The sequence below is a fragment of the Tetrahymena thermophila genome, assembly GCF_000189635.1.
Source record: "Tetrahymena thermophila SB210 genomic scaffold scf_8253843, whole genome shotgun sequence".
Lineage (NCBI taxonomy): Eukaryota > Ciliophora > Oligohymenophorea > Hymenostomatida > Tetrahymenidae > Tetrahymena > Tetrahymena thermophila.
This window is the reverse complement of record NW_002475939.1, coordinates 36,513-59,482: the sequence shown is the minus strand read 5'-3', so window position 1 is coordinate 59,482 and position 22,970 is coordinate 36,513. Positions and strand designations below refer to the sequence as shown.

Here is a 22,970-nt window from a genome sequence, read left to right as displayed (position 1 = left end):
GCCTTAAATTATGGGTAAAATAATTATTATGCTTTAATTAGAGAATCTAGTTAATTTTGCTTAATTACTATTAATGATAGCTTTTTTTAACAATCTTAACTGCAATCATCTAGTTTTCCTTGTTTCTAGTCCAACAAATTTTCTTAAATAATAATTTATAGTGTGTATCTAATAGATTAACAACTATACATATTTTTCAACTATTCTATTTACAAATAAAAAGCTTCTTATATGGTTGAAGCAACTATCAGTAGTGACTCTAGTTAATAGAATATTTAATTTTTTACAACTGAAGGCTATACAAATTTCTTTGATAATAGTTTAGGAAATCAAAAAACTGGAGTTTATAATTAAGTTTTTTAGCAAAATACTCTTTCATTTGTGGTAGTATAAAACGAATAGTTTTGCTTTTATCAATAGACATAGCTATATCTACCATTTTACTAACAAGCTGAAATGTACAAAAATATTTGGATTAACGAATAATATTTAAATGAGGACAATTAAATACTTAGTTGTAAAAGTATGTAGTAGGTAATTAATAATAACGATCTAATCACAATATAATATAATAATATAATAAGTCAAACCATTCTTGTAATCTATAATTTAAAGTTAAAAAAAGTAATCACAAAATTAAATATTCCTTCTTCTGTGTCAATAATTAGTGTGATTGGAAGTATTTACATTTCTAAAAATAATCTAATACTTGTAACTAGCTATAACATGCTATTTGATTTATAATAAAATGAATGGGTAAGCAGTTTTTCAAATGGTCCTTCTTCTAATTATATAAATTACTCAATCTAAATTGAAGATGCAATATTAGGAATTGATAATGACAATATGATTCTTTATTTATATGACATTAACAAAAGAACTGTTGTTCAATTATTTTAAAATTATTCCTATTACTGGATCTAATATGTTCAAGAGTAAATTTACAACAATGAATATGAAATTGTTTTTCAGGATTATATTTATCTTTTTGTAAATTATCAATACATAGTTGCTTTTAATTTGAAAACTCTTACATTTTCTCCTAACTAATTATCATATGATGATTATGGGTAAGATATTGAGTCAGGACTTTTTTCTGGGGTATCACAAAATTTTCTATATCTTTTTAACAGCTCTTCTGTAATTCAACTAAATCCTGATTTATCAGTTTAATAAGTTATAAGCCTTCGCTTAAGCTCTCCTACATTATTCTTCTACTACAAAAGTAGAGATGGATATGTTTTATTCTGTAATAAATAATCTTTCTTTAAATTCGATTTAAATCTTCTCTAAGTTGTTACAATTTAGACTTTTGTAAATGCTTAAGACAATCCAAATTAAGTTTATTCTTTATATTTTATTGGATAAAATTTTGAATTGGCATGCTACGGTTTTCAGATAATACACCACAAATATATGAAAATAATAAAAATTTTAGATACAACCGTTAATTTGTTTAAAATATTTTACAGCAAAACAGAAACAGATTCACTTACAACTATAATTGATAGTATTATATTTATTCCTAAAGTTATTAGAAATATTGAAAATAGTCCTTATAGTTATTCGTAATTAGGTAGTGATTCATAAATTATCTATGCAGATAATTAAAATTACATAGTTTATTATTACAGTAAGTCTCAATAAAAAATAATTAAAAAAAAACTAATGAACCTTAAAATTATTTAGTAGTATTAATTTAATTATCAGTTTAAATTAATAGTTGTTGATTAAAATTTAGATAAATTTGTTTTTAGTGATTATGAAGATAAACTCTACCTATTTGATCCATCGCTACCTAGCTAACAGCAATTAAAAACTATCTAGACTTTCTCTTCAATTAGTTCTCTCTAGATTTGTACTGAGTAGCAAACTGTTATTATATAAACAGATACACAAAAACTTTATGTTTTTAATGTAAATTAAAGAAAATTTCTTAATTTTAATTTTATTTTTAAAAATAAATTAGTACATGACTTAGAGAATCAAAGCTATAAATTATCTATAAAATCCATATTTATCTTTAAAATAAATGCTGTTCTGCAAAAAAAATCTGATTGTTTTATATTCTCCTTCTATTTTAGAATATTTTATAAGCTCAGGAGAATTAAATCCTAATCAAACATTTGTAAATATTAATTTCAAAAGAGGATCATATTTTAAAAATTATATTTTGTTTAATTTTAATTTAGAATATATAGTAGATGAATATAGAAGGCTGTAAACCTTATTATGATATTGACAGAAAAATATTAGTTTATCCTGCTGATTACCAATACTAATTTATATAAGTACAAGAAAAAACAACTTCACAGTAATTTACTGTTTGTAATTAGGATTCCACTGTTTTCTAATATGACTATCAATACAATTATATATTGTAGATAGATGGGAAGACAAGAAGCATAAAGATATTTGATGCTTTAAATGCTCAAATAAAGTATTTAACTAATACAGCTAATTATTTTGATATCTAAAATGTATATGTCGATTTGAGCAACTAGCAAATTATTATTTTAGATTAATCTCCATCTCTCATAATTTATTAATATCTGTAAAATAATTTCACTAGCTAATTGCTACAATACTAGAAATTATATGGCTTCGTAATCGATAACAATAAAAATGCTATTTTCTTTTACGACTCATAATTTATTTATTGTCACTCATTTCCAAGTTTAAAATTTTTAGATGTCATTTACGATAATCTAAATTATTCTTCTAAAATTACCAGTATTGCTTTAGATTAATAATTAAATGTATTAACAGTTTACAAAGATACCTAGGATATAATTTTGTATGACTTATAACTAAGCATCTACAGCGAAGATTTGTTCTAGACGTAACTATTAGAAATTTAAAATATAGCCTTTGATAATAACTACTACTTAATTTACAATTTAAGAAATAGGGCACTATCTCTATTTCAATTTAATTAATTCAAAGATATATATATAGTAAACTAAATTGATAGTTAATTATTAAAATATGCTCAGCTACTAAAGACATCAGTCAATCAGTTTATTTACTAAAATTTTAACTATATCTTGTATGCATCAGTTGATATAATTAAAGGAAAAATTGTGAAAATAAGTGAGGCATATATAAAACTCTCAATTCACAGCATTTATTATAATAAAAATCTTAATATTTTATTAATTGTTGAAAATAATTCAAATAATATCTACCAAGTATCTTTAAAGAATACTATTAATACAACTCAACTACAATTTATTTTAAACAAATCAAATAATGGTCAGAACATATATTTTAATGGATTTATACAAAACGATAATTTAATTTATTATTCTTAAAATATTTTGTACACCTACAAAACTAATAATCAACTAATTAGCTAATAGATCAGTACTAGTGATATTTCATTAGTTATAAAACTTTAAAAAGGTAATAGCTAGCTTTAAAATTATAGTTACATCCCATTAAATCAGTACACAAATGAATATGATAACTTGAATGATGACTTGTGTTTAATTATAGTTTAGAATGATTCTCAAATCAAAATATTTAATACTACTAGTTAAAATATATAACACTCAATTAATATTGATTATTTGGTAGTTAATGTTTATGTTGAAAGCTAACGATAATTAATATTTATTGTTGGTAACTAAGGTATTACATATATCTTTAATTACTAGCTCATGTAAATAAGTGTAATTAGCAATCCCTGTTTGATATAGACCAAGATTTTATCTGACGATTTCTTTATTTATGTTTTCTGTAATAGTCAGCTAGATATTTACAACAGAATCAATTTGAAGAGAGTGTATCCTTAAATTACTCTTTAAAGTCTTCACAGAGTTTAGTTTACATACTAGAAAGATATTTTTATTTTGGTTTAGAATAATTTGTTCTAGGTTGTATCTCTTTCATAGAATTCATCTACTCCAGTTATTCTCTTCTCTAAGGATTAAAACTTATTAAAAATTCTTTCTTTTGATATTATTAGAGATGTAAATTCTAATAGATATTTAGAAATTATAGCTTTAGGTTTGATTGATATAGTTTACTATAGAGTGTCACTATAACAAAATTCATAAATATGTACTTATCAATACTAGCAATCTGATTCTACCATATAAAATAACTTTTTACAAAAGAATATTCAATTAAATATAGCTTACTCAAATTAATTTTTGAGGGAGCTTAGAATTTAATATTAAAATGGTTAATTACTCTAAGCACCTCCTCTTTATGGAAATATTTACCAATAAGGGGTTAAGTTATATTATTTCTCTTAAAGTGATTAGACAAACAGTAGCGTTGTTTTGTTGAAAGATGGTAGTATATTTGATAATTCACTTATTACAAATGTATTAATTAATAGTGTAGGTATAAAGACACTCGGAGATTAAGTAGTGATAATAAACTCTAAAAAAAATATAAATAAATTTCATTTGATGAACATAAATATTACTGAAATATAAGTACCTCTTCAATTTAATAATATAGAAACATTAATAATAAAAAACTTAACTATAAGCAATTTAAATTATAATAATTTCACAGATATGATTAGTTTCTAAAATTGTACCAATATTGTTATTGAAAATTTACAAGTCTACAATAGTAATTTTACTTCTCATTCAATTTTGGAGTTTGTTAACTCGTCAAGTGTGATTATTGTAAATATGACGTGTACCAACTCTTAAATATACAACTTACTATGCTTAAATAATGTAATGCTCTTTTAACTTAATTTCACAAATTTGGATAAATTATATATAATTTAAAATATAATTACTTAAATAATGGTTAAGTTTTCAATTATTTAGAATGTTAATTTAAATAAAATTGTTGGAGGCTACTTTGTTTAATAGTTAGGTTGCTAAATCCTTAATTTATATGATGTATTAGTAACTAATTCAGAGTCTATGTCAGTAATTGACGTATCTGATTTAACAATTGAAGTCGTATATCAAAGTTTAAATATTACAATCAAAAATCTAATTGTTAGAGATTCGTAAAGTATTACGCTATATATCTCTTCGAATAATTTACTTATGATTAAATCATAATTTTTTACAATTAAGTAAAGTTAAGACAATTTAATGAGTATATAAGCTAAAAGAGTTCTTTTTGAGGAGACAGAATTCATAAATATAAGATCAAATGACACTAAACCAATTTTATACATTTAAAATTTTGAAGAATCAACTCTAAAATAAACAAGTTTTAAAAACAACCAAATTCCTTTAATTGAGTTTTTCAATTAAGTTCATGATAACACAATATATTTCTAAGAAGTTATTGCAGTGTAAAATTCATGTAGCACTCAACTTATATTCTTATAACTTACATCATCTCTAGTAATTCAGAACTCCACTTTTTCTCATAACAAAGGAGTAATTAATGGAGGAGTAATTTCTATTTTAAATATGAAACAATTGATTATTTAATATTCTTAGTTTTAAGAAAATGTTTGCTTAAAAGGAAATGGAGGAGCTCTATATTTATTTGATGTAATAAACACTTAAATAATTTATTCTACTTTTACTGAAAATTAAAGTTTAATGTTAAATGGTGGTGCTCTTTATTATTACAGCAGTGATTAAGTCTAGATTTGTACTATCCTTAATATTACTTCTCAAAATTAATTTTCTAGCAATTTGGCAACCTAAGGAAAAGGTGGAGCAATTTTTTTAAGTAAAGTTAACCTAATTATTTAGGATTCAAAAATATTTAATAATAGAGCAGGTATTGGTGGTGGTATGTATTATGAAACAATAGTACCTGATTCAGTAGTTGATTAGTCAATATTTTAAAAGAATATTTTTTAGAATAACACTGCTTTTTACTATGGAAAAAATTTAGGTTCTACATTAAGAGGCATGGAAATTTCCCCCTATTAAAATAATGATGCCGATTATGAAATGAATTTGAATTTAGATAAAACTATTTCCATCAAAAATTTTCAAAGTGGATCATAACTAATGCTTAAGAATATTAATTTTTTAGATGAAGAATAAAATTATTTGAATTTGACTTAATTAAATTACTTAAACTTTGCTAGTTAATTAGGAAAAGAGCTTGATGGAATTAGTTTGCAAATTAGCAATTCAAATAATAAATAAGATATTTTATTTTAAGGTGGGCTAGTATCTAAATATTAAGATAATGGGTTTAGTTTTAATGTAAGTTTAACTTATATGCCTAACAGCAACAGTAGTTTTAAAATCAATTCAAATTTGTTAAGTCAGCTCCAAACATCTTAAGGTTCTATGTACATAAAAGAATCTTAGATATAGTTGTTATTTTTTATTGAATTTAGAAGTTGCATCCTAGGAGAAATCAAGCTGGATATTCTAAATAGGTAAATTTGTGAGAAGTGTCCTGATGGAAAATATTCTTTAAGCCAAAAAGATTGGCAATGCTAAATCTGTCCTGAATCTGCAAAAAGTTGCTAAGGTTCAAATATTTCCCTTAAAAATGGATTTTGGAGGAAGAATAACTTAAGCGATACTATTGTATAATGTAATGAGGAATCCACTTCTTGCTAAGAATCTAATCCTCTATCTAAAGTAAAATTTTTTTTTTTTTGATGATTAAATTAAAATCTTTTCAGAAATGGTTAAAGTCCTCAAAGAATTTAGAATATTTGATATACAAATCAACACTTGCATTAGCATAAAAATTTGATTTAAATTTATAAAATAATTTGAGAAAATTAATTTTTCTTATTTTTTAGATACATTCAATTCTAATTATTTATTATATTTTTATTATGATTTTAAAATAAAATACATTACTTTTTGTTTGATTTTACAATAGTTTGGATGCATAGAAGGCTATATAGGACCTTTATGCTAGTAGTGTGATTTTTTAGGAAAAATATGGCAAGATAGATATTCAATTGCATTTCAATCTAGTTAATGCTTAAAATGCAGCTCAAGAGCTTACTTTTTTATTTTTAATGCACTATTTTTCTTGATATTTTAGTTTTTTTAAATTTTCCTTGCTATGTCAAGAATATCTGCTTAGGCTGAAAGATATCTTACAATTTATTATTTAAAACTAGGTGGATTTATTTATTTTAGCAAATCTGGTAAATTTATTTAAATTAAATTTTATTAATAATTTGCTATTAATTTAGAATTAGCCCCAGCAAATCCAGCATATTAGAAGATACTGATAGACCATTTCTAAGTACTTTCGATAGCTAGTACTTTTAAATTATAGTTTCCAAGCTTTTTTAATTATAGTTCTTAGGTTGTAGGAAATCCTTTATAGATTTCTAGCTTTGCTTTTGATTGCTTATATCCTTTGAACCTTCAAGCAGTCGTTCCTTACTGGTTTTTTTAATTTCTCATATCAATTATAACTCCTTTAATATTGACACTTTTATATATTACTTTCAATAAATTAAGAGGAAAGTGCTGCAAGTGTAAAAATTATAATTCCAGATATAACATGACTTCACTTATATACACTTACTTATTTTTTTTCCCTTCAATTGTAACATTTATTGCAAAATCAGCTAACTGTAGATAAATTGGGGATCAAAAATATACTTAAATAGATTTAACCTTAGATTGTAGATAGTATGATTAGCATGGGAAATTTTTATATTTTGCCATTCTACCTTTTGCATTTATATTTGTTATAATTTTCCCCTTTGCTTTATTGCTCAAAATAAAGTAATAAAAGAAGAATCATTCAAAGAAATTTTAGTAAAGTATTTACAAATTCTTGTTTGAAGATTATAGAGAAAAGATTTACTTCTGGGATATAATACGCCTTTGTATTAAATCATTAGTTATGATAACTGCTATACTTTTGTAAGATTATACCATTATAAATGTAAAATTAATTTTAATAGAAATACATTTTTATATTAACATTTATTAAAGGCTTGTACAAACAGTTCAGTATTAATTGCTTATTACTCTTTATAGATGAAGCTAAAGCCATATAAGAACTAAAATCATAATTACTTAGAGTCTCAATCAATACTGATATCAATATTAACAATAAACCTTTGCCTACTCTACCAAGAAATTATTTTAATCTATAATATAATAGGATAAATTATTTCTTTATTTATATACACTGTCAACTCATACTTTGCTCTAAAGCTAGTGATATATATTTTCATTAAGCCTATTCCTTCAGAGAGAAAAAAAAGAAATATTTTTCAATAGATGCTATTCAGAGCAAAGGTTTTATTCCCAAATATTTTTACTATTATTGTTATTTAGCCAAAGATATCAATGGCAGCTCTATAAAAATTAAAAAAATTAAAATAAAATATAAAATTATTAGCACTTTATGGAATAGAAAAGCAGAAAAAAGATAATTAATAGTTTCAAACACATTTTTCTAAATTTCTTAGATAATCAACCATTAATAACTCTGTAAGAGGACCATTGTAATCCCAATTGGTTAAATTAATTGATAACTTTTAATCTGATTCTATAGTAAATTCCGAGATACTTCCTTCAGAAATAGTACCGCCATTATAGCTTTAAAATAAATATTTTACAAGATTAGCCAACAACACAGAAAAAAAGAGAAGTAATAAAATCAAAAAATTTTAATCTATATTAATTATTTATAATTATATAGATAATTTCTAATTCAGGTTACTAGAAATGGAAAAGTAAAGCATTTTTACTCCAAATATTAGTCATAATAGTCCAAATAGAGTAATTGAAATTAATTCTTTTGTATAGATGAGTTCCACAAGTAAATTTAATTTTATTGAAAACAATCTATTATAAAAATATAATATAAAATTATTGTAGAAGAAAATGAAGAAATATAAATTAATGAAAAAAACTAATCAAATTGACATTTAACCCTAACAGCAAATATTATAAAACTAATAGTCTGTTTTATATAAATTAAAATATTAGTTAACTTTCTTGTATTTTGATATTAATTTTGTTATTTTTTGGTTAATATGAATTTTAACTAAATTTATTTTTATTTTTTAGAATTATTTTTTAAAAATTTAAATATTATTTTTTTTATATTTATGATATGAAAAACTTTAAAATTATCAATCAATACAAAAAAATAAATTATTTTGAATGAATTAAAATTATTAAAAATTAATAAAGCGCATCTTACAGTTTCAAATAAATTTTAAATATAAAAATTATTTATATATTAAAATGTAATTAAATTTGTTAAATCTAAATGCTCTGCTTAGAGAGAAAAATCATAATCAAATGGTAAATATAATAAAATATAGAAAGATTTTTTCTTAATAATTTAAGTTAAAAAAAAAAATTAGAAATTGCTTCGCCTATTTTATGATTAGATTTCTAAACAAATATTTTATATTGATAAAATTTTAGGTAAAAAATGTTATAATCAGTTTATTAATTTATTGATAATTTATGTTAATATAAAAATAAATATTAATATATCCTGAGAATTCATATAAATTTTATATTCTACTGTTGATATCAAAGAAATAATAATAAAAAAATAAATAATATTTGGAAATGAAAATTTAGTAGGAATATTTTAAGAAAAAAATATGAAATAAACTAAATTGATTGTTACTGAAGTAATTTAGTAATTCAATTTTATAAATAAGATTAATAAAAAATAGAATAAATACTTTATATAATTTTTTAAGAATTTTAAAAATGATGTTAAATGTGTTATTGATTAGTTATAGTATGTATTGAGATCAAATTAAGATTAAGATTTTTAAAAATAAAAAAAAATTAAATTTTATAATAATATTCAACTTTACCTGATACCTAATTAGGAAATGTTCAAGTTGTTACCTCTCATTTGAAATGAGGTCAATATTGATAATAAATAAAGCTAAGGATTACAAAGTAAATTACCGAATATATGATTTTTAGTAATTACACAGATTCATTTAGCTAATATGTATTGAATTTTAATTAATAATTTCTAAAATAATAAGATAAAAAGAGCTATAATGTAAATTTTAAGCTTGCTCATTTTTTTAGCAATTATTACTAATTGCATAAAATGTTAGAATTAAAGCGCTGAATATTTATCACTAAGTCAGCTGAATAACGAATTATTTGAAGGAAATACTACCTAATAAAATAAAACTTACCAATTAGATCCTAATATTTTTAGCAAGTAGTATGGATCATACTTTATAGAAATGGAGTTGAATATTAACAGATTTGAATAAGATGATATTTAAATACTATTTGCTTTGAGCTAGACATTCTCTCTTTAATTTAATAATAAAACCAATCACTTCGAAGCTGATTTTATTGATAAGAGGGGGTTTTATATGAAAAAGAAGTATTATAGAATAGATTTTGAAAAATCATACTTGATTGAATAAAATCCTCTCTATCTTACCATATTCTAGGCCACTTAAAATGTAATAAATTTAAGTTATACATTGAAATTTGGGATCTAAGATAGTGGATTACAAAAGAGGTGTCCTTTTGATTGCTTTAGCTAAAATAGTTAAGGAATTTGTAACTAAAATACAGGTAAGTGTTAATGCTTTAAAGGCTACTATGATTTTGATTGTTCAAGATAATCTTTAAATTTAGATTTCTATAGAGAGTAGAGTAATAATTCTCCTTATTATTTTACATGGAAAACTACTTTCTCTAAATAATAAAAAGCAGCTTTTTATTATTAAATATAAAATTAGCTTAACGGATATCTCTATTTATAAATATAAAAGAGAGACTAAACTCTCTCAACAAACAAAATATCAGAAAATGATGATCTTGGGTTCTTAAATATCTATTTCACATCTGAAAATCAAAATTCCTCAAATTTATCTGTTGCAGATACTTTTTTTTCAACAGAATCTTTTCGACTTACTGAATAATAGCTTATAGATGGTGAGGAAATATTTTTACAAAGTTTTAAATCCATTCAAAGGAATTTACTTAATGATGAAAGCAACACTTCGAAAAATAATCAAGAACATTAAACAACTAATTTTAATAATTAGATTAACCTTTAAAATTAAATTTAGTTACTTTTTGGATTTCGTTAAGAGTGGAAATATTAGAGAGACAATGATATCATAGAATATGACATGATTCTCTTAATGAAAGATGAAGGACCACATTAGAAATAGTTATAAGATGTTAATATTCTATCATCAAAAGATACAATTATTGTTATGTCTGTTATTTTGGTATTACTTATATTAATTCTGATAATACTCGTTATTTATTTGCATAGAAAAACTTAATTAATCAACATCGCAATTTCTAATATGAAGAAAAAAAAATCTAAAAAAGAAGAAGAATTGAACAATGTTTTAGACTTGATACCACCTTTCAAATACACTTAGGAGCTTAAAAATCAATTGTAATAAGGACAAGAAGAGGAACCAGCATGTCCTGTCTGTCTTTGCGAATTTGAATTAGATGAAGATATTAGAAAAACTTATTGTTCTCACCATTTCCATGCGGATTGCTTGTAAGAATGGATTAAAAAGTAAAAAAATTGTCCATAATGTAGAAACATTCTAACTCCTAGAACAATGGCTGTGAAGTAAACAAATCCATAACAAATTGGCCTAAAAGATTAAAGTTAACTTATGTAAATTTTGAAAAGTCCTAAAAAAAATAAGGATTACATATAGTAAATTGATGTGGATATAAGTATTAATATAAGTAAAATATCGAAAAAATCTAATTCACCCATTAAACTCTCTTAAAGATTTCATTCTCCCAGCAAGTTAAGTAAGAAATCAGTCTCTCCTCCTAAAATTTAATTAGAATAAAAAGCTATTGAGCTAAGTGATATTATAACTACAGTTAGACCTCACAATAAAAAGCTATCTAGGAAGAGAACACAATCTTAACTTCCTCAAATTAAAAAAAATAGCTTTTCTCCATAAAATATATCCCTTTAGTAAGTATAGAGTTTTGATAATACAATTGATGCATCTCTTAAGATAAAATCAGATCCTCACATACCTCCAATTAATAACCTAATCTAGAGTGAGTATTAAGGGGTAACTATGTTTACTGAAAATCCTACTTAAACAGGAGAGAGAACTAACTCTCATCTAAAAAACAGAGGTAGTATTTTATCATAAGCTAATTCTATGTTGGATTCAAATCATAAAATAAACTAAAATGAATTTAAAATAAATCAATTATCTAAATTCAAAAAGGCAGACTCATTATTTGGTAGTGAAAATTGATATAATTATTAATAAGCTAAATATAAATAATTACATTGATGTTTTTATAAAAATAAATAATTTTTTCAAAACTGTGTTAAATCTTTAAAAGGAATCATAAATTTTATTTTTGATAATCACAAATATTTTTATAAATATTTTATTAAATAAAATCAATTATTTTATATTAATATTAAATTATAAAAAAATTAATTTTCAATTTCAAACTTTTATTAACATAAAAAGTAAAGAATTTTAATTAAAGATATTTATTTGTCATTAATACAGGATAAATTTTTACTGTTGATAATTTCTTAAGTTTTACTATGATATAAATTTCAAAATCAATTGTCTAAATTTGTTTTGTATTTGAAAAAAATACCAAAAATTTGTTTTAACAATATTGTAAGATCGTGTTTATTTATCTTAAACCAAAATTTTTAGCTATTTTACACATTTTAAATAAGCAATTCGAAATTTAATATTTTTTTTTGAAATGTTTAAGTTTATGGCTAATAAGAATTTTTGATAGACCTAATTAATACCTTTTCCTTTTATCAAAATATCTAAATTTTATAAAAAATTATTTTGACATTTACAAATTAAATTTTAACAAATTAAAAACATGATAAAAATTGATGAGGAATCTTAATCAGTTGGTGAAAAAAGTTATGTATCAGGTATAGTGAATCCATTATAGAAATTGACTCCGCTAGCAGAAATAACTTTAGCCGAAAAGTTTTTTCCTACTAAAGTAGAAAAAAATGTGATGCAGACAATAAAAGCATTTAGTAGAAAAGGTAGAAATTTTAATATTTTATTATTGAATGATTTACAAATCAACTTAAAAAAGATAATTAAGATGTAGAAATGCCAGAGCTAATGCAGCAGGAAGACCACGTTTAGGTATAGTTAGGTAAAAAATTAGCATATTGCTTATATATTTAGTAAAGAAAAAAAAATTATTAAATACAATAGTGGCAAACAATTTTAAGATCATTATATCTGGGTTTAATTGCGATAGTATGGGAGATAAATAAAAAGAAAAATAGAGAAGAGAAAAGTAAATAGAAAATATAAAGAAAGCAATTATGAATACAGAGAGTAATAAATTTGTAACTGATATAACAATAATGAATTGTAAAATGGATGTATTTCATATTATAAATATGCTCTGTAAGAAGGTACCAGGATTCAAAGATAAAATAATAATCAAAATATTAGGTTGCTCAAAAAGCGTTCTCAATATTATGATGCTTAAAAGATTTATTTATAGTTAAAGGAGGGATATTAGAGTTATAGAGTTGAATTAGGTCTAGTTACATACAGAAAACTCACTTCATACTTTATATTAAGGAAATTTTATTATGCAATTTATCAGATAAAAGTTAATTCTTTCGAGAGACTAAGCTGTAAGAATACTTTTTCTTGAAGATTATTTGAAGCCACAAATTCTTCCTTAAATAAATTAAATTAATATTTCTCTGTAACCATTAATACCACTCAAGATTATGGATGCTTAGCAGTAAAAGTGGGAGCAAGTCAAGTATGAGAATGCTTTATTAGATTTAGAAGAAGAATTAATGGCTCATATACTAATGAGAAATAACCTTAACTTCCTATTTGAGTAATTTATTTTCTACCCAACCATAAATTGATCAGATATATTTTTTAGTTAACAAACATTTATTTTGAGTATTTGCAGATTTAATTATTGAAATTTTCTAACTAAATAAGTATAAAAAATTTAGAATGATTGAAATATTCTGTTTTTCTCAATAATTTAAAAAACAATCTGAAAAAAGAAGCATGTTTTAGACCTTTAGAATTTATATTAAGTTTTTATTTAATTTAAACAAAATAGAATTGCTAGAGGCTATACAATTGATGAAAATACATTTAATAGTAAGAAGGGATTATAATATACATTAGATACTTTGTAATATAATGAAAGTTCTATTTAAGAAGTAACATTTATAAATTTGTATAAGCCGAACTTAAGCATTTTCAAAATAGTCATTTCTAAGCTAAGAAATCTTAAATTAAAAAGTATATGTTTTGTAAATGTGCCTCTTCTAATTGACCATTTAATTATAGTTAAAAATTTGCTATGGTGGAATAAAAACCATTTATAGTAAATAGTATTTGGAGGCAATCACATGAATGAAACAGAATTCTGTTTCTTACTACATAGCAAAAATTTAGATATTTTAGATTTTAAAAGCTTGAATTCTCTTTAAATTTTTGATAATGATTATGTTATTAAATCGTAGTCATACCTTAAAGTAATGAAGTAATTCTAATCTATTATTGATGAAAAAAACGAAAAAATGGCGAAAAAATAGAATGATAAAACGAAATAAAAAGAAAAGAGCCCAAAAAAAGAAATTGAAGTTCAAATAAAAAATGATTAAATTAAATAAGTTTAAAAAGATAATGTTGGAAAAATTGATAAAAATAAAGATACTAAACCTGCTTCTAATTTGGTTCCTAATAGCAATTAAACTTAAATTATTTTAACAACATAGAATAACTTAACACAGATAGATGAATAAGATTTACTGAAGGATTAAAATCAAAAAAAGCTACTATAAATAGTAGATTTAATGAATAATTAAAATGAAGAAGGAGAAGTTAAAAAGGATTAAAATATAGGAAGAAGAGTAGAGAGTTAAGCAGTGATTGAGGGAGAGACTAACAGTAATTTTAAAAACAATTTATCTATCTCTATTTAAAAGACTGATAATTTGCAGAATTAATTTACTGACGAAAGCCCTAAAAAAAATACTTAGCTTGGATTTAATAAGCAGTAATTAGAAAATATTAATGCTGCTTAACTGAATAACGATAATTTACCCAAAAAAACCAATCAAAATGATTTAAGTATATCTACTTGTAATATCGAAGCAGAGCAAGAAGGGAATATTAATTCTGTTTATGAAACAGAAAAAATTTAAACTGCATAATAATATAAAAAAGAGGACTTTACTTAAAAAAAGAAAATGATTAACTCTCACGATTACAGACATAAAATAAGAGATAATTAAAACCAAAGAGAGTTTAATAAATAATAAAAGAAACTTGAACTTAAAAAGAAAGAATAAGATATGTAATTATAAAATATATAAAAGGCTGCACTCAAAAAGGATGGTTAAAAAACAAAGAAAAAAATTTAATTTGATCCAGATTTAAATAAAGAAAGAGAACCAAAAAATAGCTTGTTGCAGCAAATTCAATAAAAACTTTCAAAAAAAGAGGCAAGAAAAAAAAGTAAATAGTTTTATTAATTTCAGAGTGTTGATAAACTCAGAGGTGAAGTGTAAGATTTTTACTAAATTGAATGTGATGAGTTATTCAGAGCTGAAAATGAGGATTCTTTAACAGCTATTATAAAAAATCATTATCTTTAAAAGGACTACAACTTAAAGCTAGATTTGACTAGAGTTAATTTAAAAAAATGCAGTTAGCATACAGAAAACTATTTAATTGATTATATTTGTTAGAGTAAGAGGCTTGAAGAAGTTATCTTAGTCTAGTATAATGAGAATTTTGCTTTTACTTTATCAAGTAAAATCAAAGAGTTTAACAAAACCTTCGAGGTGTTTGAGATATCTTTTAAGCTTTCCTAAGACTCTATCATGTATTTAATTTAAAAGCAAAAAATCTTTAGTTTTTTAATATAAATTTATATTTTTAAGAAGATTAAAAGAAATTAATTTAAAATACTAACAATATCTTCTGAAATAGTTTGATTTTAAATTTTACTTTTTAAATAAGAAATTCTTATAAATTATTTATTTATTTAATAGATAAATTTAGTAAGAATACTTTTGTTATTTACTTGAGGCAGTTCTTTTTTCATCCAAAAAAGTAGTTATAAAAAATTTAGACATCAAAGATAACTAGCTTATTATTGAAATAAATGAGATTTTGAGAAAATTAGAAGAGAGTAATATATAATGCTGTATAGAATTGGATGGATTATAAATAAACGAGAGTTTTATTACTTAAGATTTAGTTGTTTAAATGATAACAAGCTTTATGAGGTAGAATGTGAAAAAGACTTTATCTTGGAAAAATGTCATTAAAAACAGTTGGATGGCTTGTGCATTAGATGAAGCTCTTCACAATGATAATTCTTAAATGGGATTTTAGCAGATAATTTTAGATGGAAATATTTTTACAGACGAATCCCTTTATACAATCTTAAGAAGAAATAGTTAAACTTTGAAAGAATTAAAGCTAGTAAATATTTTTATTACTGAGTGTGTTTCTTAACCTCCAAGCTAGTATGATAAATAAGATGTGTTTTAATAAATTTCAAAGTAAAAAGAAACAAGTGGCATGAATGACTAAGATAGTAACCAGAATAATGGAACTGGAGAAGATAGCAATAGCAATATACATAACATCTATGGAAATGGAAGTGATGAGAGAAAAAAGAAGAGGAAACAATTTACTGACTTTAGCTAAATATTTGGGCATGCTTGCAGTCTTATTCTAGCAGATGAAGACCTAAATCTAAATTCTCTAAATGTATTAGATTTAAGTGGCAGCATATAATAGAATTACATTACTTTTATTTGTGCTATTTTAGTTAAATCTCCTAATATTACAGAAATACTGTTAAAAGGATCTGAAGAAAGAAAGTATTCTGTACTAAAGTAAAACGATTTGGAGTATTTATCAGAACTTTTATATGAAATGAAGCTTGTTAAGAAGAATCAATTAAAACTTATTGATATTTCTTATAACACAGAAATTGAATAAGCTCCTCAAAATAACCATTAAATTAACTAGAATATTTAAAACTCTCTAGCTAATTTTGTAGAAGCTTTGTTGAGAACTTAAGAATAATCCATTTAAAAGCTTTATATTCGTGGAAGAAATGACGAAGGAAAAAATATGATAACTGATTGGAATGTTGGTTTGTTAGCAAAAGCATTTTCTAAAAAGAAGGTCAAGAGTATGAAAGAGATTGATATCTCCTTTAATTGCCTATTTACCAAGAAATCATTATCAGATCTTGGTTTGTTATTAAATAATATATTTGAGTCTTCTCCTAATTTATAACTTATCAGAATGGTAGGAAAAGAAAAGGAATCAATGATAAATGACTCAATAGCAGAAGAAATTTCTAAAATTTTAGATTAAGGAATATGTCAGGAGCTTCGATGTTTAGATTTCTCCTAAAATTTAGCAATGCCAACTGAGAGTTTTAAAAAATTAATTCTTTCTTTAATATTTAATTGTGGTAAATTAGAATGCTTAAATTTAGCAGGTTCTAACTCACATGTTATGCTTACAAATGAGAAAGCAGAAATTCTTATTAACATTTTAGAAGACAACGTAGACTTCATACAGAATATCAAAGAAATAGATCTATCTCGTAATGTAGCTCTTAGTGCACGTGTCTTAGGAGAATTGGTTAGCAGTATCTTAATTAATTGCAACCATTTAGAGGTACTTAGATTGAGAGGGTATTAATCATTTTCTATGATAGAAAATGAGAAAGCAAAAGCTGTTGCAAATGCTATGTAATGCCTTGCTACAAAAAACACTAGCTCTATATCATCAAACTTGACAACAATTAATTTTACTTAAATGTTAGCTAGTTAAAAGAATAAAAATAGAAATTTTGCAATTAACAATGCTTTAGGAACTAGTGGTTCTTAATGCTACTTTAGAATTTTAGACATTTCATTAAATGACATAGATGCAGGGCCTCTCAATATTTTATTCAAAAGCTTATTAGAGAACAAATCTGTTAAGTTAAAATAGATAAACAAATCAAGGACTTTAGATATAAAGAGACACCATTCTAGCTATTAAAAGCAGATGATGATTGATCATGAAGAAGTTGAAAATAACGAGTAAACGTTTTCCTATTAAGATATTATAAACACTTTTGGTGGAAAAATATTCCCTAGTTTACAAGAAGTCATCATAACAGAAATTGCATTAATAAATCCCAACGTATTGGAGAATTTTACAAAAACAATTTTTGCAGGGAGCTTTTAATCTCTGAAAAAGCTTGGCCTAGTGGGTTCTCCTAAAATGCAGGTCTTAGATGATGAAAGAGTAGAAATGCTTAGTCAAATTTTTGATGAGTATCATGAAAATTTATAATTGCTTGAGGAAGTAGATATCAGCTAAAATTCGATCAATACAAGTCCACTACATCTCCTATTAGAAAGTATATTTTAATGCAAAAGTGTGAAACGCCTTAAAATTTGTGGAAGTGAGTAATATTCCATGATCAGCAATGCTAGAGCTAAAGCTCTTATTGAATTTTTTGACTGTAATAGAAATATTTAGCAAGTAGATTTGTCATATAATGTCATCGATGATTAAATGGTTTTGACAAAACTTTTATAAAACATAATATATCATAATTATTAAACAATTTAAACTTTAGATCTTTATTATCCCAATTATGTTATTTCATCAATTTACATAGAAACCATATCAAATGTTTTACAAAAATTTGATTAAAATTAAGTTTTAACAGAGCTCAATAATGTAAACGTATCTGCAATACCCTCTTAATCTCCAAAATCAAAAAGAAGACCTTAACAGTTCTAAAATTTGTAAATAAATCCTAGCGCACACTCAATTTCAAATTTTGGAAATAACCTTGATTCTCCTAACACAGGAATGAATTAAAAAAGCCATATATTTGATATATCTCCTTCTTTGTTTGCTTAGAGCTATAATCCACATTTTAACAGCCCTAATGCCTCTAAAAAGCCTTTTGTAGCAGGCAATTATAAAAATATTTTTGAAAATGAAAGTAAGCTATAGAAAAGAGGCTCAGAATAAATTGAAAAAACAAATATATAAACATATAACCGCTAGAACAATACTTTAGAGAAACAAAACTCATTGAATAACTCTCCTAATGGAACTAATACTACTCTCAATGATAAAAAGTAATTCTAACTTAATTTGTTGAAAATTGAAGGCTCTTCAAATAGCAACAGTGAAGATCTAGTAAATAAATAGAGCAGTTAAATAAATCAGCAGTCAAGTAGCCAAAACTAACAAAATAATTAGCCTTAATAAAATCTATAAAATGGCTTAAAACAAATCTTGCCATATAGAAAAGAGTCAGATGATGTTACGGCATAAATTAAAAAATTTGATAGCAACAATGAACAAGAAATATAATAAACTAACTTCTTTACAAATTATTCATTGAAAGAGTAGGAAACTCTTCCCACTCAGCCTGACTTACAAAAGAATCCATCTTCAACAATTGCAAATTTTTTTTCAAACTTTCTAAATCTTAATTCAAATAATCAGAAAGCTCTAGACCTAGAAAATAGTGCAAACAAGCTACCATCTTTCTAAGAAATCAGTATTTTTGTTTAAGGATGTAGGCAAGAAAAGTTAGAGTATTTTAGAAAGGTTATAAGAAAATGCTCTAAAGTTTAGCTCAGAGTTAACACAAATTATAGATTAAGTTGTATTTTACCAACTAATTAAAAAAATAATACAACCTAAGAAAACATAAATAAAAGTAAAGCTACTTCACCTATTAACTAAAACACTGGAGATCCTGATACTCTTTAAACTTTATCAGACACTTTTTATCTAGATAAATTATCTATTTCTTAGCTAGATTTATCTTCATGTATAGAAAAAATTTACTGGTTTATGTAAAACAAAAAGACATTGATAGTAAAAAGGGAGTCGTTAGAAGAGATGCCTCTACTTGCTTACTGCTTTTCTTTTAATAAAAATTTCAAACTTTTTAAATTAGAATCACTATTTACAAATTATGGTATGACGACTTTATTTGTAAATGAACTTTTCCTTAAGACATGCAGGAGTGTTTTACCAATTAAGCCTGATAGCACTTACTTACATACTATTATATTGAATGCTAATTTCTTTAAAATATTAGAATTTATACCAAATCAGCTAGAACATTTAATCTTCCCATCTAGCGCTTTGAATCCAGGATTTGAATGCATTAAAGATGGAACATTTATTCTTTCTATATAATCTTATTGCCAACATATAATGTCTCTTAAATCAATCCAATTAGAGTACGAATTTAACTAAGAAGATCCTTCATATTACTATCTAAATGAAAGAGAACTTATTTAAAAGCTTCTTATAATGCCTCCTACTATTATAAGAACAAAACCAAAATCTAATTTAAATTTCCTAAAAGCGCTCTACAGTATTTTATATGATTCATACTACTTTGAAAGCTGTGAAATAGACTATAATGAAACTTCTGCTTTAAATAATGGAATTGCAGTTTCTTTAATTGAGAAAGCTTACTAAATGGATCCAAGCAAAAAGATAAATAGATTTACATTTTTTATAAAAAAAATGGTTTATTCAATATTAGATTTAATAATTGGTAAAGAAACTATTTATTAACTAGATCAGCAGGTAATTAATTGAATATTTTAAATAAAATAATTAATCTATTTTAAATTAAATTTCATTTTATTTTAATAAAGTTTTTATATTACTTTTGCTTAAAATTTCTTTTTATTTTATTTTTAATTTTATAAAAAAATTAAAAATAGGTAATTTAACTGAATAATGATATTATAAATTAGAAAGTTTATGGTATTGGATTTAAAGAAATATTGATAATTATAAATATATTGTAATTGTTTACACAGTTTTCTCCTGCTTTATTTTCTGATATTCACAATCCAAGTGGTAAAATTTCTCCAATAGCTTATTTTATTTTTGCAGGTTTTGCAGGGTTGAGCTTTATGGTAGAACTTCTTTTGTATTTAGGACTTTTGAGATATGTCTCTCATCTAATACCAGGATTATACGTGACAAAAAGTAAGGGAATAGTTAATAAAATATCGAATTCATTAAAAAAGTTTTTAATGAATATAAAAATGTTTAACTACAAAATTCTGCGATGTGGCATATAACTTTTTTAAAGTGTTATTGCTCGTTACGATACATTTAGTGAAGTTTCTTTTATAGTAGCATGCTTTTAAAAATAGTAAAATTATTTTTGTCGACAAAACAAAATATCTTAGATTAATTTTAAAATAATTATTACAAAAATAAAAAATAGGTATTACTTATATGCATACATCTCTGTTGGAATATTGGCTTTTAATCTCATGTTAAATTACATATATTTTTTGAGATACTTATTTAGGAAGAGAAAAATATAGAGAGTTTTGAACACCGATAATATTATATAATACTATAAAATAGCAGCTCTAACTGAATGTAGCGCTTTAAGTGAAGTATTAGATTAAATGTGTCCTTACAACGTTAAGCATCTACCGGACTGGTGCATTTTTAGAGGTTGGAGAAACTAATCTATAAATAGTCATATCTTAAATTATATGCAAAAATTCTTACTTAAGAATCTTCCTTAGATTATTTTGTAGATTCTTTTTTTATAAAAGAGTGCTGGATCATAACTAAATACGACAGTCATTATTTCAATGACGACAAGTATCCTGTCGTTTTTTTTATCGTTTTTGACGTTTTTAACAATCAGACCATCATCTATTACTTAAATAGATTTCAATGAATTAGCAGCTAAAAAGCAAATTGAGCTTATATCAAAGTATAAAATGGAAGAATACTAAGCTAACTAATAATTTAAATATATTTTTCCTCAATATTTTACATCAAATCTTGCGAATTTACCGTTTAATTTTGGTTAATCGCTTCATACTTTATAAAATAATATCATAAATCACACTAAACAAACTGAAAGAGGTTTTGCCGTTACATCATAATTCTAAAAAAATAGTCTAAAAAATTTATAAACAATTCAAAAGAATACTACTTTATAATAAAAAACTTTAAAAAACAAAAAATCAAGCATATAATATCTTAACACACCAAATAATATTAGTAATCAAAACAACAACAGTACTTTTTAAAAACTCAGGAATTAAAAAAACAGTATTTATGTAGAATTATCCCGCTTAAGTGAAAAGTCCAATCTTTAAGGAATTTGACAGTCTTCTCAAAAGCAATTATTATCTAAAAATAGTATAATAAATAGTTCATATTCTCAATATTTATAATTTAAACACACTGAATAAGTTTTTAAATTTAATTTATTTTTAATTAGTATGAAATTTATAAGTTTTTATTAAAATCATGAAAGTATTATTACATCACATGAATAATTTTAGAGATTTTTAAATATTTATTTAATTATTTTTGCAATAAAAGAAAAAAGTCTTTAATTCTATAAATGAATTTAATATTTAAAAGATTTTAATAAAATAATCAACAATCTCATTCAAGTTTTTAGCAAAAAAATTGAATCAAAATTTTTTTATAGCTTAATTAAAAAATAAATATAAATTTACATTTAAAAAGAAAGTAAGAAAAAAATAAAAAGAATGAGTTTGAATATTTATGAAAATGAAAAGTATTAAAGAAAGAGTATATTTAACACTGAATATATTTTTATAAAAAATAAATGAACTAAATAAGATAATTAATATAATTATTATTTGTTAATAAGAAGTTTATTTAATTCACTCTCATTATAAATTTAGAATATAAAAGTATTGAGAAAGAAATATTTATTGTATGTATTTATGTATTGGAAAATAACTTGATTATTTTATTATATTTATATTTATTGAGTTTTTTAAAGATTTTTTGTATTTTATTGTCAAGATTATTACTATCGTTTTTACTTAAATTGTCATTTTTATTATTATTTTACTGATTACTAATATTTTTTAATAGTTAATTAAATAGTTTGTTAGTTTTATTTTAATTTAATTCACTTTCAAACTTTCAAGAAGATAAAATTAATTTCTAATTCATTTTTGTTTTTTTAAACTACTAAAGTAAGGCTATCAATTTATGT

The 22,970-nt window shown here is 23.4% G+C and overlaps 3 protein-coding genes across 3 annotated transcripts; 2 read left to right on the top strand and 1 right to left on the bottom strand. All coding sequences in view use genetic code 6, as the record gives it.

Annotated features, from left to right (window-relative positions):
* Nucleotides 1-231: 231 nt before the first annotated feature.
* On the top strand, nucleotides 232-8,812 carry TTHERM_01035620 (transmembrane protein, putative; the record flags this gene model as incomplete). Its single annotated transcript, XM_001027741.2, has 9 exons — nucleotides 232-1,633; nucleotides 1,724-1,917; nucleotides 1,970-2,128; nucleotides 2,193-6,542; nucleotides 6,793-7,066; nucleotides 7,115-7,821; nucleotides 7,872-8,535; nucleotides 8,587-8,706; nucleotides 8,766-8,812. The coding sequence occupies 9 exons, from the start codon at nucleotides 232-234 to the stop codon at nucleotides 8,810-8,812; spliced, it is 7,917 nt and encodes a 2,638-aa protein (XP_001027741.2).
* Nucleotides 8,813-11,273: 2,461 nt separating this feature from the next.
* Nucleotides 11,274-12,038, bottom strand: TTHERM_001035592 (hypothetical protein; the record flags this gene model as incomplete). Its single annotated transcript, XM_012800996.1, has 1 exon — nucleotides 11,274-12,038. One exon carries the CDS (start codon nucleotides 12,036-12,038, stop codon nucleotides 11,274-11,276), a length of 765 nt encoding a protein of 254 aa, XP_012656450.1.
* Nucleotides 12,039-12,752: 714 nt separating this feature from the next.
* TTHERM_01035590 (transmembrane protein, putative) lies at nucleotides 12,753-22,098 on the top strand (the record flags this gene model as incomplete). Its single annotated transcript, XM_001027738.2, has 7 exons — nucleotides 12,753-12,927; nucleotides 12,981-13,043; nucleotides 13,106-13,754; nucleotides 13,992-15,767; nucleotides 15,937-20,536; nucleotides 20,677-21,116; nucleotides 21,192-22,098. The coding sequence occupies 7 exons, from the start codon at nucleotides 12,753-12,755 to the stop codon at nucleotides 22,096-22,098; spliced, it is 8,610 nt and encodes a 2,869-aa protein (XP_001027738.2).
* Nucleotides 22,099-22,970: the final 872 nt, after the last annotated feature.